Source organism: Alligator sinensis, unplaced genomic scaffold (genome assembly GCF_000455745.1).
Source record: "Alligator sinensis unplaced genomic scaffold, ASM45574v1 scaffold161_1, whole genome shotgun sequence".
Taxonomy (NCBI): domain Eukaryota; kingdom Metazoa; phylum Chordata; order Crocodylia; family Alligatoridae; genus Alligator; species Alligator sinensis.
This window is the reverse complement of record NW_005841974.1, coordinates 1425712-1443625: the sequence shown is the minus strand read 5'-3', so window position 1 is coordinate 1443625 and position 17914 is coordinate 1425712. Positions and strand designations below refer to the sequence as shown.

The 17914-nt window shown below is 45.7% G+C and overlaps 1 protein-coding gene across 3 annotated transcripts in view; it reads right to left on the bottom strand.

Moving 5' to 3' along the window:
* Nucleotides 1-5681: 5681 nt before the first annotated feature.
* Nucleotides 5682-17914, bottom strand: part of MPP3 (membrane palmitoylated protein 3) — a 143920-nt gene continuing 131687 nt past the window's right edge. For 2 of the 3 annotated variants that reach the window (XM_025200725.1, XM_025200727.1), the window contains 2 exons: nucleotides 8168-8290; nucleotides 5682-6617 (listed from right to left, as the gene is read on the bottom strand). In XM_025200725.1, coding sequence (XP_025056510.1) covers nucleotides 6435-6617; nucleotides 8168-8290 — 306 coding nt within the window. In that variant the 3' untranslated portion in view covers nucleotides 5682-6434. The remainder of the gene's footprint in view (nucleotides 6618-8167; nucleotides 8291-17914) is intronic. The other variant, XM_025200726.1, reaches the window with a different exon arrangement.

Genomic DNA, 17914 nt, shown 5'->3' with positions numbered 1-17914 from the left:
AGCTGACTCCCTGAAGAGACTTCTTTGCAGCCTCCTCAAAACTCTCAGCCATTCCCACTCTCACTTTGTTAGGTTCAGGAACTTTCTATTCTGGTATTCCCTCCCCTGTTTGCTCCGAGTCTCTCTTTATGGTGGAGCTCATGTTCCTTCCTCCTCCCCTCCAGAAACACTGAGAGAAGAAGGATCTCTGCATGGCTCTGTGCAACTTTGGCGACAGGATGGCTGCTTGCAAGCACCCTTCCAACCCCGGGGTCTTACTCTCTGCCACCGGTGTCTCTTCTCTTCCCTTACACCCGCAAACATGCTGAAGAAGCTTTCTAGGCCAGCATCCAAACAAACACATTGAACAGCAGCAGGCCCAGGACAGACCCCTGTGGAACAGCACCCAAAACCTCCTGCCATTCTGACATGGATCCATATATAATTACTCTTTGCTTCTGGCTATTAAATCAGTTGTCTATCCACCTTTGTAGTAGTTTTATCCAGCCCACATTTCTCCAATTTGTTTATGATAAGGTCATGCAGGACCTTGTCAAAAGCCTTGCTGAAGTCCAGACACACTATATCCACAGCATTCCCTTCATCCATCCATGTTCACTAGTTACTTTGTTAGTAGTTACTTTGTCAATGAAGGAGATCAGGTTTGTGTGACATGATTTATTTTTCTTAAATCCATGCTGGCTGCTTGTGATCAGACTTTCCTTCTCCAGATGCTTGCAAATAGACGCCCTTAGGATATGCTCCAGTAACTTCCTGGGTATTGAGGTGAGGCTAACTGGTCTGTAGTTCCCTGGGTCCTCCTTCTAGCCTTATTTAAAGAGGGGCACTACATGTGGCCTTTTCCAGTCCTCTGGTACCTTGCCCACCTCTGAGGATTTCATAAAGATCATTGCCAAGTTCACCTGCCGACTTGAATTCATTCAGACCCAACAAAAGCTCTCTGGCCAGCTCTTTTTTTATCTCCTTCCTCAGCTTGCCCCCTTCCTTATCCACATAATCCATCATAGGTGTCTGGCCGATTAGTTTTTTGTGAAGATTGAAGCAATCTTTGCATCTTCTGTTAAGGGTTCCCCCTGGCTAGTTAACAGCTACAGCTTCCTTGGTTTTTCTTTTCTGGCCAACATGCTTATAGAACCTCCTCCTGTAACTTCCATAGCCAGGTGTAGCTCGTTCTTTATCTTTGTCCTCTGGATTTTGGTAGTATAGGTTCTTGCTATTTCCTGGTATTCATCCTTGGTGACCTGCCGATTCTTCCATTGCCTTTATGCTTTCCTTTTGCATTCAAGGCATTTTAGAAGCTCCTTGTGCGGCCATATTGGTCTTTTGCCATTCTTCTTGTGCTTCCATTGTGTCAGGACAGTTTCTTGTTGGGCTTCCAATACTTGCCCTTTAGAAGCTCCCAGCCTTCCTGAGTGCCCTTATCCTTCAATCTGTCCTCCAATGACACCATGACTATTAGCTCCTTGAGTCAGATGAAATCTGCCTTTTTGAAATCTAGTGTCCTAATTTTGCTTGACCTCATGCTTTCCCTGTCTCAAGATCTGGAATTCTAGCATATGATGATTGCTTCCTCCCAAATTACCCATCACCTTCACATTGTCCACCAATTCTTACCTGTTGGTCAGAACAAGATCCAAAATATATGATCCTGTAGTTGTACTCTCCACTTTCTGGAAGACAAAATTGCCCTCCACACAAGCTAGGAAACAGCTTGACATTTTATGTTTGGCTGCATTGTTCTTCCAGTAGATGTCCAGAAAACTGAAGTCTCCCATGAGTACCATACAATAGCTTTTGGATAGATTTTTCATCTACTTGAAGCGTGCCTCATCCACCTCCTCTTTCTGATTAGGAGGCCTATAGTAAATTCCCACCATTATATTGGTGCTGTGTCTTTCACCTTTCATGTTCGCCCAAATGTGTTCTGTTTTGCCATCTTCTTCTTCCTGAACCAAGGAACAAGTAAGTGTTATGTGTTTCTGACATATAAGGCAACACACCAGCACCTTTTCTTCGAACTCTGTCTTTACGAAACAGAGTGTAATCCTAGATGTTCACATTCCAGTCATAAGAGCTGTCCCACCAAGTCTTACTGATGGCAATCACATCATAGCTCTTTTTAGAGGATGCAGCTTCCAACTCATCTTGTTTATTCCCCATATTTCTCACATCTGTATAAATACATTGGATGTATTTTGCATTTCGAGCTCCTCAATTTCTTTTTGTGCCACTTGTTGCAGTCCTGAAGCTCTTTGGCCCTTTCCCAGGGCTGAGTTGCCTCTTCAAGTCCTTTCCCCTCTGGACTGCACATTCTGTTGCTGGAGGGTTTTGATCACCATCCCTCATGAAACCTAGGTTAAACTCTTCCATATTAGGTTGGCCAGATGATACCCAAAGATGCTCTTCCCCATTCTCATCAGATGGATCCTTATCTTTTGATAGCAGTCCTCCTCCCAATAACATCCACCCATTGTCAAAGAAGCTGAAGCCTTCACATTGACACCAACATCTCAGCCACGCATTCAGTTCCAGGATATGACGCTCTCTGCCTGGATCATTGCCTTTTACAGGAAGGATTGATGAGAACATCACTTTTGCTCCAAGTTCCTTAGTCCTCCTGCCATGAGCCTCATAGTCACCTCTGATCTGGTCAGTGTCATTCTTGGCAGTATCTTTGGTGCTTATGTGAACAAGCAGGAAGGGACAGTGGTCTGAAGGATGGATGAGCTTTGAAAGACTCTCTGTGACATCCTGAATTCAGGCTCCAGGCTGGCAGCACACTTCCCAGGCCCCCAAATCTGGATGACAAATTAATGCCTCTGTCCCCCACAGAAGGAAGCCACCAACCATCACAACTCTTTTCCTTCTTGGGGCAGTGATCCTGGAGCCCCGTGTCCTTGGAGCCTTGTACTTTCTGCTATCTAGACTGATGCCTCCTCTGCCTCATGCCTTCAGATATCCTCTCCTCTGCCTCTTCCTTGGCAGTTCCATCGCAGAATGATTGAAAGCAGTTGCTGACTTCAACCTGCTCCTCCTCAACTCTGGGGCCCTCCTTCAAGTAGTTACATGCTGACACTTCTGCTCATTGCCTTTTGGCTCCCTCCAGTACCAGGCCCTCATAACTCTTGTCCAAGTAATCTTCCTGGTCGCAGATGCAATGCAGCATGAATGCTTGTGCTTCCAGTCTGTGATTTTTTTTTTTCCAGGGCAGACATCATCTTACATTTGGTACAGATGAAGTGCTCCTGACCCTCTGGGAGGAACACGAACATGACACATTCCATGTAGATCACAACAAGAGCCACTCATATGATTAGAGGTCTGAATATGAGCAAGCCATATGAGGAAAGGCTAACAGATATAGGACTGTTCAGCCTCGAAAAGGGAAGACTTTGGGGGCATTTGGTGGCAGCTTACAAATATATGAGGGGTGAACATCAGGGGTTAGGCAAATAACTATTCACCAAAACACCCCAGGGGAAAACCAGGAGCAATGATCATAAACTCCTAGTAGATGGTTTCAGACTGGATATAAGGAAAGACTTCTTCACAGTTCATATGACCAGACTGGAATAGACTCCCAGTGGGGGCGGTGCAGGCACCTACCCTGGAGATCTTCAAAAGGAGACTGGATGCACACCTTGCTGGGGTTATTTGACCCAGCAGTCTTTCCTGCCCAGAGCAGGGGGGCTGGACCCAATGATCTTCCAGCCCTAATCTTCTGTGAATCTGTGAACACCTGACCCTGACTCTATTTGTGCCTCCTTTGCTCCTTGGAGCACAACTATGTTGTAAGGATTAACAAAAGAGGGGGCGGGGGGAAGGAGGGGAAAAAAACGACATGCCACAAGAAGCTGCACACCAAGCGCCTGCACCAAGGTCCTTGTCCACAATCCCACCCAAACACATATGCGCAGAGCCTCCTGTTCCCTGGCTCCCTCCTGGGGCAAACTCCTACTCTGGTGCCCTCTGCTTCCTGCTCCCATAGTTCGATATAAGGTTGCCTATCCAGCTCCACCCCTTGGTTACCTAAACCAGCCCCACCCAGAGCAAGCCCTGTAATTCAGTCACTCCAGAAGGAGGAGGAGAGAGAAGGAAAAAAAAAAAGCTATCATACACCACACCAGGGGAATAAACCCTGAAATACATGCACCAAGCACTAGGCAAACACACCAGCACCACTCAGCCACCCCAAGTCACTAACAAAGAGAAAAGCTTCTTCAAAGCAGTCCCACACCTGAGCTGCTTATCCCAGAGCCACTGCTGTCTGCTTACTGCTCAGTTTACTCATGGAATTTTATGTCCATCCAGGGAGACTATGATAAAAAATATGCATAAGTGGCCTAAAACACCACTTCTGTGGCTAAAGTTAGCTGTGTGTTACCTACACATCTAAAGGTGCAGTTGAGTTTGGGCCCTTTCCTCATAGTGCCCAATGCACTAAAGATAATATGGACTCCCTTACAGCATGCTCAGTACCTGACCAGAATGAACTTAGTAACAAAGCAATACATCGCAAGTAAACATTTTATAATGAATAAAAAACATGAAAGCTTTGAAAGATTAAGTAAAAAACTGGGGCACTTCATATGTCACATAAGAAGCTTCAGGAATATCATGAGAAAAATATGGAATACACTATCTCCTGATACAGTGGCAGGGATCACAAGAGATTGATTAACTACATGGCACCTTTCAAGATAAAAGTCAATAAGGGTCAATACCTGGCCCTGAATGAATAACTGATTAAATGTGGCTTTACCTAGGGAAGAAGTTCATCCTTATTTTTGGAAGGAGAAGATGGTGACTTTGTATTAGGACTTTCTATATTTGGGGTATCCTAGCAATTTTGCTGGAACAATAATAATTTTCATACCATTAGGACAAAATAATGGGATGATTAGATTTGAACACATTTGAGGGGACTTAGTACATAAGAAGATCAAAAGTGGCAGTCAAATAGAAAGCAGCACCTCTTAGATGTGTTACATAAATCTGTTTAGAAATAATACCATACAGTTATCAAATTACAGACTTCAAAGCACTGTCACTCACTGCCAAAGTTATAAGAGAATTGCATTTCATACATATACTAAAAATTCTATATATTCAAACTTCTGAAATATTGCTGTGCATATTTTATCTCCAAAACTTGATGTAAGTCATAGCATGCTCTGGGACCTCTTATCTGAGCTGGGATGCACACATCCCTAATTATCAGGAGCATGGTGTCTTAGAGTGTGTTAATGTATATTGAAATGTTGTCCTACAAAAACAGAATCTATGCTAGCTCCAGAACCAGAAAGGGTGTAGCCTTGTGCAGGCTCTCTCTATATGGCACTGCCTTGTGCTGTACAGAAAATGCCCTTAAGTATTGTGCCAGTGTACCTAAAGGTACTTGAGCACTCAGTCCATCATTAGATGCCAGAGACATTGTCCACACTGCCAACTTACTGTAGGTACCCAAGTTCCTTGGTAACTGGCATTTGCAAAGTTACCTCATATGGAGGTGACTAATATGCTGCTTAGAACCCTTGGGTGTTTTTACACATGCTGTGAGGGGTAGGGGAAGGGTGCTTTAATCAGAGCAACTCCAAGAGCTGCTCTAATTAAAGCTCCCACATTATCTCATGCATCAGCATCCTTGTACTTCAAAATGGTGGCAGGGACACTTTATCTAAGGCTCATTTGATGAGCTTTAGTTAAAGTGCCCCCACTGCCATTTTGAAGAGCGCACTATTTAGCATGCTCCAGCCATCTCAATTAATCAAGTCTGCTCCGACATGCAGTAATTACAGCACGCTGGAGCAACCTCTACAGGCACCCCTTGTCTGAGCCAAGTCGTGATTCTTAAAGACATGGAATATTCATCTCATTAGCAAGGCTTGTTCCTGTAGGTGTGCTTAGACAATAAGTAACACCTGCTTTTTCCTAGCCCATGTTAGGAGGCTGGAGGTAGGGTGCCATCAGGAAGAAGGCAAAGTGCCATTGAGTTCCTGGCTAGTTGAAGCACTCCTGAAAATCGTTTCCATAGGTGCCTAAACTCTCTCTATTCACTGAAAGCGAAGCTGTAACTGGGAGTTGAGGATTATCCTGGATGGCAGGCCTGGTGTTGCAATGACTAAATACGGGACCCATGTGAAGTTCCACTTCATACTGCAAACTAAAGTATTTACAAAGTTTACAAATAATCAAAATGTTTACTAATCAGTTATACTGAATACAATTTTAATTGATATTTGCTATTAAAAATTCTGGTTTGGAAACCCAGTGTCAGCTTCTGACTGGATCTGCCTGGTTACACTGATAGAATATTTCATATTACCTCCTGGACTAACTAGCAGTTTTGAAATGCAACCAACATCTTACAGTTTATAATTCTTGTATTTACAACAAGTTTTATACAAACTTTTGTTTAAATGCATAACAACAGGCTATAACCGGACCCAACTGACCGGCACCCAAAATGAGTCCTTGCTCAGCTTCTCTAGAACAATTTTCAGTTGATTATAGGCACTCTGGAAATCTTCTTTCACCAACACAGTGTCAATTAAATGGCCATACTGCTCTTCAATGAATACCGCTGAATTAATAATTTCTTGCTGTTCTTCATCCTGCTGACCAATGTGTGAGAAGAAGATATTAAACTTGAAAAATATTCATTCTACCTTTCTACTGACTAGCTAGCATCTTGTAGAGAATCCAAAGAGAATAAAAAGGAAGGGAAATGCAAAAGCTGTTGCCAATGAAAAACGATAAAACAAAACCTTGCAGTCACAATTAATAAGCAATGTGCTTAGTACTGGGACTGATATGATATCTTGGAATGGAAGACGTGGCTGGGAACATGCGAGAAGCTTATAAATAGAAAATTAAATTGATATTTAAAATGATACAAAATATCATCAATATCATCAATATCATCAAGAAAGAAATGATACAACAGCACATGGGCAACTGATGTCTCTTGAGTCTGGGGGGGCACCAGCAGCCGATTGCTGACCCCAGAAGCACCAGCAGCAAAACCGGAAGTGCTGGCGGCAAAACCGGAAGTGCTGCTGGCGCTTCTCTTGGAGCCCTCACTCCCCAGCCAGTGCCAATCTCGGGGGGCGGGGGCACTGGCCAGTGCTTCTCCAGGTGCCCCCATTCCCCAGCCAGTGAGGGCCAATATCAGGGGAGCACGTGCCCCTCTGTGCCCCCTCTACGTGTCACCTATGCAAAAGCATATTAGTTTTTCTAACTTAAATGCTGCTAATAACCAATAATTCAGTTCCTTTTCCTTTCAAGATTTTTACATGCTACTTGTTGCACAAGTACCACTAATTAATAACTTGCTCTGCTTGATTTTCACTTTCCCCTTTTAACTGAATACCTTCTGGCCAGACTCATGGGAGCCACTCACTGGAACAAATAGAGGGTCACTAGGTACCTGATTACACTAGTAGCTCCCACTGGTGCAACCCTGAAGACTATATGCTACTGCAAATGGGAATTCATACTCCTTTTCTTCACTGCTGGTTCTGTTAGGTTTAGGGTTCACAGCCTAATCCTGAATCTCCTGGCTGAAATATATGTTGGTTGTTGGAAAATTAAAACTAACCCTTATTTCACATATCTAATATTTAATGCAATCACTCTTTCTGCCAAGGTACTATAATGTTTGTGTTTGGAGGAGCAGTACAGTCAGCATGAAAGCACTTCTCAAATTAAAAGGCAAAACATTTCAGGGAAATTAACTCACTGAGCATGGGATAGGAAGAGAGAGAAGATGAGGTTATGGTTTGTGATTCCATGTTCACTGATTGTAACATGGGAGCTCTGAAAATTTCAGACTCAGGTTTTATGCACTGTCACATAATTAGGCTTTGTTTTGACATGGTCTTGCATGACCCATCAGGCATGTCATACAAGAGAATGCTTTGTTGTCTACATACACCCCTCAGCGATGTGGTGTAACTGAGAGGAACGCAGAGGAAGATGTTCTAAGATATCAGACACATTAACATGCTCTATTCTGCCTTCCTATCATAAGACACTTATGCTTACTGAAAAGGAGGGACAGGAAAATTAATAGTCCAAATTATGGAATTTTCATATGGAAAATTAATAGTCCAAATCCTTTTTTTTAATATCTTAAGAACAGAGATTGAGAGGTCGAAATACTTACAAGTGGAGCTGAAATTTCTTCTGAAGTTGGAGATGTTGGCACACTTTTTTTCTTTTCTGCAATCGGAGGCTTCACAAAAATAACATAAGGCTTAAATTCTGGAGTCCTCAAGTGCTTTACTGCCTGTGAGCAGAAATTTAAATGAGCATCTTTTGATAAAGGAATACTTTCATATCATGCTGTATAAATCAATGTATGCATTTTTAATCATCTGTTTAAACTCGCTTTTACAGAGTTACTTAAGTAAGTAATATATAGTGTTACATACTGCCAGTCTGAACACTAATCACCCTCTTGAAGAATTAAAAAAGGTTACAATGTCAGTGCCTCATTTATCTCTAGGACTGCACTACTAAGCATACATCTTGCTATATATTTGTCGCAGGGCACTGGGATGTACCTGCTCCTTTAAGAGCATAAGCAGCTGAGTTGGGACCAGAGGGTCCAGGAGCCAAGGGGGTACATGCAGTGGCAGGGAGCCATGCCCCCCAGTGCCCCAGCACCTCTGGATGCGCCTCCTGCAGCTCCATCCCATGACCCGCCCCAGCCCCAGGGCCCCATTCACCCATCCCTACACCTGCCCCACTCCCTCCCTCACCGTGGAGGCCTCGATCTGCACCCCCAGCCCCTCCCCCTCCCCCGGCTTACCTGTCGGGTGGTGTGTGTGTGTGTGTGTGTGTGTGTGTGTGTGTGCCTCCCAAGTCACAATCCCCCCAGCCCTACTGCTACCCCTCACTCCTGACCCACAGTACTTAACATTCTGCCAGTACATGCAGGGACCCGCCCTCCACACACACCCAACAGCCCCCCACACTTTCACAAATTCCCCACTCCCCATTCATACAAAGTACTTGCATAATGTTGAGGTTTTTCTGAGCATAATTTTGAGTTTTTAGCTGTGTGATTAAAATAGCAACTAATTGCAACTAATTTTTTTTAATTGCACAACTAATTGTGATCAATTTTTTTTAATCATTTGACAGCCCTAGTGCTTTGACATAATTAATTAGCTATTCTGTGCATCTCCGAAGATAGAATTTTGTGACCTGTTTGTAACTCCTGGTAGTAAGCAAGCTGCAAGAGGGCAAGTTTTCACAACTCAGACTTTGACAGATATCCAAGGAACCATCCAGAGATAGCATGGTGCAAGTTACACATAAACAAGTGAAATGACTGGTCGCTGGTATGGTACAATGAGAGACCACAAAACTTGCCAGGAAACCATACATAAATTCATAGAACTTAGACTGAACTGTGAAACGTGATTGGCTTGTTCAAAGGTGATTAGTTCACTCTCAACTATAGCAACCCACCCTCAATAAAATATAAAAAGCCTAAGCTTCTGAAGCCAGTTGGAATCATCAGAAATTTGCTTCACAGCACTCATTTAACATCTTGCTGAAATATTTCCCAGGATATCCTGGACACCTGGCCATTGGACCCTGAGAATCCTAGTGCTGAAGTCTTCCTATCCTACTTGCAGCTGCGTTTGCATGGTATGTGACATTGTTTACTGCGCAAGTTTGTTAATAAAATAAAGCCAATTACTGGAATGGTTCCTTGGTCTTAAACACCACTTCACCCCCCAATCCCAAAGTTATTCCCAGTATCCCTAACAATACAGGCAATGGGAAAATGGGCAGGTTACCAAGGGAGCATATCAGGAAATAGCAAGACCCTACAGTAGCAAAGTCCAGAAGTACAGATAAAGAATGAGCTGTATCTGGCGAGGAGGTTAAATAAGCATGTTGGCCAGAAAAGAAAAACCAATGAAGCTGTGGGTTCACTGTTAACTAGCTAGGGAGAACTCCTAACAGAAGGTGCAAAGAATGTGGAGCTGCTAGACAGTTACTTTGCATCAGTCTTCACAAAAAAAATGAGGCTGCAGTCAGAAACCTAATATGGATAAAGAAGGGGACAAGCTGAGGGATGAGAAAGCAAGAGACAAATCGGAGAGCTTTTGATGGGTCTAAATGAATTCAAGTCAGCAGGACCTGATGAACTTCATCCCAGGATACTGAAGGAATTGGCAGGGGAGATCTTGGAGTCCTTGGCAATGATTTTAATGAAGTCAGGGGAAGCAGGAAAAGTACCAGAGGACTGAAAAGTGGCCAACATAGTGTCCCTCTTTAAAAAAGGCAAGAGAGATGATCTGGGGAACTACCGACTAGTCAGCCTTACCTCGATACCCAGGAAGCTACTGGAGTATATCCTAAGGAAGTCCATCTGCAAGCATCTGGAAGAGGAAAGGCAGATTGCAAGCACCCAATATGGATTTACCACGAACAAACTGTGTCAAACAAACCTGATCTCCTTCTTTGACAAAGTAACTACTTGGGTGGATGAAGGGAATGCTGTGGTTACTGCAACTGGACTTCAGTAAGACTTTGGACAAGGTCCCTCATGACCTTCTCTTAAATTGTACAAATGTGTGCTGGACAAAACTACTATAAAGTGGATAGACAACTAAATAGCCAGAAGCAAAGAGTAATTATAAATGGATCCATGTTAAAATGGCAGGAGGTTTCAAATGGAGTGGCACAGGGGTCCTGGGCCCAGTGCTGTTCAACATGTTTATTAATGATCTGGACACTGCCATAGAAAGCTACTTGAGCAACTTTGCAGATGACATGAAAATGGGAAGGACGTCAAACACACTGTGGGTGGGAGGGCAATTTAGACAGAATTTGACAGATTGGGAAGGTGAGCTGAAGCTAACAAGATGTAGTTCAATGCTGACAAGTGCAGGGTGCTACAACTTGGGTAGAATAATCAAAAATACAAATACAAAATGAGTGATACCTGGCTGGATGGTAGCACTATGGAGAAGGATCTGGGATTCTTGGTAGATCACAGACTCAATACAAGTCTGCAGTATGATACAGCTACGCAAATGCAGCTTTGGGATGTGTGAAAAAAATTCCCCTTTTTGCCTGCCTCTCTGCTCTGAGTCTGCCCAGCCTCTGTTTTCAAACTCAGGCTACTGGATCTCCGTGATCACATGGGTGACTGGGTTGTAAAAATTCCAAAGGAAGAGGAGAGCTCAGTCTTCCTTTGTCCTGAGTTTCCCATGTGACCCTGGTCCCTCCACCTGGGAATGCTGACTACTTTTAAAAGGCTTGGTCTGCATCATGCAGTCCCTGTTTCTGGTTGGAACTTAGTGATGGTCAAAAACTGCAGCTGGCAAAGCAAACAAAACTCTGATTTGCATCTACTGATGCATCTCGAGCAAAACCCAGGATGTCATCCTCCCGCTGTACTCGGCTTTGGTGAGGCCGCAGCTGGAGTACTGCATCCAATTCTGGGCTCCACAACTTAGGAAGGATGTGGAGAAGCTTGAAAGAGTGCAGAGGAGCGCCACGCGCATGATCAGAGGGCAAGAGAACAGGCCTTATGAAGAGAGGCTGCAAGCTAGGGCAGGGACGAGCAATTATTTTGGCCGACGAGCCACTTAACGAGTTTTGTGAGCTGTTGAGGGCCACAAGAGTGGCCCCACCCTTTGACAAGTACCTTGCCCCTGGTTGTCATCTTGGGACCAAAAGTCCTGCCCCTAACCTCTAACCCTTGCCACTGGAAGTGCTCCTTTTGGGAAGGGGTTTGCCATCTTGGGACCGGAAAAAAAATACAAATTACATACTCAAAATCAAACATCCTTACTAACATATTTTAATGTTATTAAAAAATTATTTTTGTCCTGATTTGTGTGCATTTGTGCTGTGTACATATATATAGAAGTGATTCCGTAATAGCTCAAAATGAAGTCTTACCCTTGTATGCTGTGGGGAGGGTGGAGGGGTGTGAAGGCGTATGGGGGTATGGGTGGGTGCCTCCCTGCCACTACCAGCAGTGGGCAGCCCCAATGCAGCCCACACCTGCTCTGCAGCACCTGGACATGGCGTGTCCTGTTGCCCCTGGGCATGCAGTGGGTATGCACTGCCCCCAGCCCCACAGTACTGATGGGGACCTGTGCATTTGCAGCCCTGATCCCACATGCCCCCCTACTCTGAGTTCACCCGTCCGGACTGAGTGGCAGCAGTGGCCAGGCAGAAACCGTTGCCTGGTGTGGGAGGAAAGTGGCCCTCCCCTTTGCCGCTACTGGGCAGTTCTTGCTGCAGTGACCCAGAGCCCATGCTATGCGGGGCTGCTTTGCGGCTCCATCACTAGTGCCTCTTGGCTGCCTTGCAGCTGCTCTCCACTGTCACTGCTGCTGTGCTGGACATCCCAGAGGCAGTGGTGATGGAGCCACAGGACAGATCGGTACGGCGTGGGCTCTGGGCAGTGACAGCAAAAGGGAGGGGCCACTTTCCCTCCACCCAGTGCCAAGCAACAGTTTCTGCCCAGCCGCTGCTCAGCTCAGACAGGTGAGCCCAGAGCAGAAAGGGAGGCCAGGCTCAGCAGTGGCAGTGCAGGAGAGAAACTGCTGCTCAGCGTTGGGTAAAAGCAGCCCCTCCCACTCCCACTGCCGGCATTTCCTGGTCTGGCTGCCTGGAGTCTGTGGGGCTGCCCTGCATCTAGTTTGTGCTGCCACCGCTGCCCTGCAGGGGCACCCAGAGGTGGTGGTGATATGGCGTAGATGCAGGGCAGCCCTGCGTGGGCTCCAGGTGGCTACACCAGGAAGAGCCAGCAGTGGGAGGGGAGGGGCTGCTTTTACCCTGCGCTGAGCAGCAGTTTCTGTCCTGCACTGCTGCTGCTCAGCCCAGACAGGCAAAAACAGAGCAAGTGCAGGACATGCGGGGTTGGGGCTGCACATGTTGGCGCCTGTTGGTACCACGGGGCTGTGGCCAGTGGCAGTGGCAACCAGAAGGAGCCGCTGCCACCCGGGCTGCCTAGAAAGGCAGTCAAGCCGTCCCAGCCCTGCTGTGTGCCAGGCATGGCAGGACGCACCATGACCGGGTGGTGCCTCAGCTATGCAGGATTTAGGGACCCGTCGTGGGCCAGACAAAGCCCCTCTGTGGGCTGGATCTAGCCTGCAGGCTGTATTTTGCCCACCCCTGGACTAGGGGATGCTAGTGCTCCTGCTGGGACTTAAACCCGGCTGTTTCTGGCTAGAGGGTCTTGGCCTCTGCTCAGGATTAGATTGATTGCCATATTTGGGGTCAGAAAGGAATTTTACCCCATAGCCAGATTGGTATGGACTGTGGGTTGGGTTGCCTTCCTCTGTACTGGGAGGCATGGCCTTTTTACTGGAATATTTAACAACAACCTTTGCATCAGCAAGATGTGAGATACCAGAGTGTTCCTGCTTTATCTGTGGCAGACTAGAGTGCTTCTGTGTCTGTGTGTTGGGTCTGGGTCGGTTGTGTAATTTTGCTAAGAGGTTAGATTATGGATTTGTATAGGATGGTTTGGATAGGGATGATCCTGCCTCAGGCACTGGTTTGGACAAGATGACTTCTCCAGGTCTCCAGCCCTACTTCTCTATGACTCTTATCACATGGTTCCATAGAAAGCTAGTTAAATTGCTGTAACTTTAAACTGAAAGAAATAGAGTTAGAGTTGTAATGTCTTTACTACACTTGTATCACTACAGGACCATACAGATATAAATGTCAGGGTATAGAGAGATGTAACAACTTCCAGCCCTAAATTTCTGTGCGAATCTGTGAAATTGTACTGATACAGGCTGTTATACTATAGCTGTTATGTTTACATGCTCTTGTAGCAATAGGAGTGCAGAAAATTGATTGCCACCGTAACCCTGTTTCACTTAGCATGCAAAAAGGGTATAGACAAACACACATTTAGAATGGTTTCAAAACAGGGGGAGAGGTGGGGGGAAATGTTGCTCCAAAGTTCACAGCAGCTGTTCTAACACTTGTGTGCACAAGCTAGTCATACAAAGGTAGCAAAATAGCTCCAGGTTCAAAACAGACTCATCAAGGGTTAAAGTTGGAGTTGTTTACCTACATCTCTCCAGCTTGTGCACATTCAACTGTTAGAATGTGGCAGCTGCTCAGCTTTCCCAGCTTGTAGGCATGGCTGCAGCCCCATTCACACCTAACAGTTGCATCATAACAGCTGATGCACCCCCTGAGCAGCAGTTCCTCCTTACATTTTAAAGCAGTTAAAAGTTACACTCTACATTTTAACAGCTTATAATCAGGATCCATTGAAAGCAATACCATTGTGATGTCTGTTCCCTATTTTCCCCTTTCAAAACAGGGGTGTTGTGGAATCAGAAAAAATATATGCCTTAAACTTTGATTATTTTAGTTATAAGATGACATAACCGCTTTGTGGAGAATTGCTGGCTCTGTATAGTAGAACAGATAAGAGAAAGTGTTTGTTCTTTGTAACTCCTCTGCAACTGCTTCGCTCACCGCGGCCTTGAAGATAGCAAAAATAATGTACAACTCTGATTTGCAGGTGCAAGAAGGAGGTTTGTGAACTAACCTCGCCTCCCCCATTAGTTCCCATCCTGATTACAGCAAAGAAATAATGAAGTAATATTATAGCCGCTTTTCATGCTAATTTCACTATATGATCACGTGAGTTGTAAGCAACTGTTAAAAAGTATATAAGCCTCCTGATTTTGCTCTTGGGGGGGGACCCCTTCCAAGTGCTTGGGAAATCCATGTCACTTTGGAATCCCCCCTACAGCTGTAGTTTCTTTTGAATAAAAGCTTCTGCTGACCTGACCCAAAAGTATGCTGCGTGTGTTTCCACGACAATTCCTGGTGCCGTGACTCGGATCCAGAACACAGGCTGAGAAAGGAGGACCGCAGACTGCCCCCCCCGAACCCCGAGGCGCCAAACTTGAGAGGTAAGAGACCTAATTCAAAATCTCTATTGGGGTTTCAGAGGAGGACTGCCTGTAGGCTCCCAACTTGGCCGTGGTAACTGGATCTGAACCTTGTTAAAACAGGTCAGTCTGAACCTTACTGACGGCTAAAATTTTCTGTCTGGTAAAGGATCCCATTTTGTGTCTGGTAACGTACGTTTTATTTAGGGAGAAACTGTATGAAGCACCTTCATCCTACAGCACATCGGGCTTGTCGTTAATTAACTAAGGCGGTGTGGGGGAGGAGGTCTGGCTGACTGAATGAATGTGCATGTGTGTGTATTTAGAAATATGAGCCACTGACCAGGTCTGAGACTACGGTTGGGTTCAGCCGCCCCAATTCTGCCTGACAGGGCAGTTTTGAAAGCAAGGGGGCCCAACTGGAACCTCGTGACCCAGTGGACAGGGCTTCCCAGTGATTGAATAAATGTGTGTGTGTGCATTTAGAAAAAGGAGCCACTGACCAGGTCTGGGACTAAGGCTGGGTCTAGCCGCCCCGATTCTGCCTAAAAAAGGTAGCGTCGAAAGCAAGGGGGCCCAGCTGAAACCTCGTGACCCAGTGGACAGGGCGTCTGAGTGATTTTGTCTTTTCCAAACCCCTTGTCCCAGTAGCTTCTGCCGAGAGCAGGAGTGAAAGGATTCCTCTTGTGTTTCCCATTCCCATTTCCATTTTATGAGCCGGTGTCGGGTCAGAAGCCTTTTGTCTGGGCAGTGAAAAACTGCGGGGCAAGGCACTGAGCGGCCCGGACATCCTAAATAAGCCTCTCCTACGTCTCCCTGTGTGACTGAAAATGGGAACGAGTCAGTCTAAACAAGTTCCCGTCCCCCCTAAGGGGACTCCGGCGTACTTTATGTACACACACTATTCTCCCGAGGCTTGCAAGTACCTGGATAAGTGGAACTGGTATACTAGGGATGATCCTGTGAAGCATTTTCCACAAGAAGGAACATTTGATCAGGATAAAATAGTGCACTTAAGAGGGGCTTTAGAGTCCCGTGGATCCAAAACACCACAAAACCAGTGGGACGCGTTCTTTTATTGGTATGATGAAATGTCCAAAAGGCGGACAGAATCTCAAACTAGGAGCCTAAAAGACTCTCAAGAAAAATTAAAACAGCAGTTACAAGCTGTTCGGGAGAAATTGGCTGCTCCCCCAAATTACACGCCGGCCACCGCTCCGATGTATCCAGCATTGCCCGGGGCGCCCCCACCACCGGAGCCAGCAGAGGATATCCTTGACCTTTGTTCGAACCCTGCTCTCCTGGGACTCCCACATCAGCAACAACCGGTTCAACATCAGGCTGCAGCCCAGGCTAGTAACTCATTAGCTGAAGCTCCTTCAGTAAATCCATCCACGGAGCTTAATAGTCTGGACTCATCCACCATATCTGCCACTCAATCATCACCAGTGTGGCAATTTACTCCTGGGTCACAACCCACCACAGGTGTATTTAGAAGAATGGGAATAGGCATGGAAAGATCTCCCATCAATCTTAGATCCCGAGCTGCACAAGTTTACCCCCTAAGACAAATGCCAGGCATTGGCACCGATGGACAAAATATAGTAACCGTGCATGCACCCTGGACTCCAGGTGATCTCTACAATTTAACTCAAAAATTCCCCAAAATCAGGGAAGACCCAGAAAAATTTCAGGAAGAATTGCAGACTGTTATAAATTGTTATAATCCAACATGGGCTGACATTAATCAGCTCATGCGATCGATTTTGCCCAAGGAAACTATGCTACGTCTGTATGCTGCCTGTACTTGGCCAGATCAAAACCCAGGGATTGGCCAAGACTTTATTGACAAGAGAAATGCTTTGGTTCAGGCAGTTCTCACAATTTGCCCAAAAAAGGCAGACTGGACCAAAATAAATACCTGTAAACAAAACAAAAATGAACACCCCAGTGACTATTTGGAACGCCTCAAACAGGCATTTGAACGATACTCAGGAATGGATAACCCAGTCGGAAATGCTAAACAAGCAATAGTGGCAGCATTCATCCAGGGACTTAACCCTAAAATTGCTGAGAAAATTCAAACAGTAATTATTGGCTGGGAAACTAAAGATTTGACTGAAGTCCTTGCTGCGGCTAACCATTTTCATAACAAATTGGAACGGTCTAAAGACAATGCCGAGTTTAAGTTAATGGCCTTACAGATTTCTCAGTTGCAGGGTCCAGGTAGAGGAAGGGGACGAGGACGGGGAAGGGGAGGCCCGGGTAGATTCAGGGGAAGAGATAGATCCTTGAGCCCACAAAACCCAGGCTATGGGAACCAATGTCATTATTGCAAGCAAGAAGGACATTGGAAATCAGAATGCCCCAAGCGCCCCGGCCAAGGACCCAGACCCCAGTCCCTGCCCCCACCTCCACTTCCTGTCAATTTTCCCAGTGTTGAATAGGACAGCCTGAGGGACAGTGACATCATCGCTCCTTTGCTTGCTACTGACCAATCTGGTCCGTTTGTTGAATGCCTTATTTCTGGTAAACCTGTCTCCTGTCTTGTCGACACCGGAGCATCCCGCTCCACGCTAAAGGCTGCTGAGTTTCCTTTTCTACCTTATTCTCCTGAAACTATAAATGCTGTCGGTATAGGCGGACAACCTATCCCACATCCCGTCTCTGAACCTGTCTCCATCTCTATTGGCCCTTTGTCTGAAAATCATGCCTTTCTTCTTAGCCCCTGTGCACCTGTCAACCTTCTTGGTAAGGATTTGTTGTGTAAACTGGGATGCGTGATTTATTGTAGCCCAGATGGTGTTTACCTTGAGGTACCAGAACATAGGGAAACTGAGCTTGTGGCTTTGCTAACCCAGGAGTACTCTGAACCTGACACTTCCTACTTGCAAGAGGAACTGTTGGCACGAGTACCTCCACAGCTGTGGTCCACCCATGCAAATGAAGTGGGGCACATGCTGAGTGCTGAACCAGTGCGTATCATCTTGAACCCTGCCAAGCCA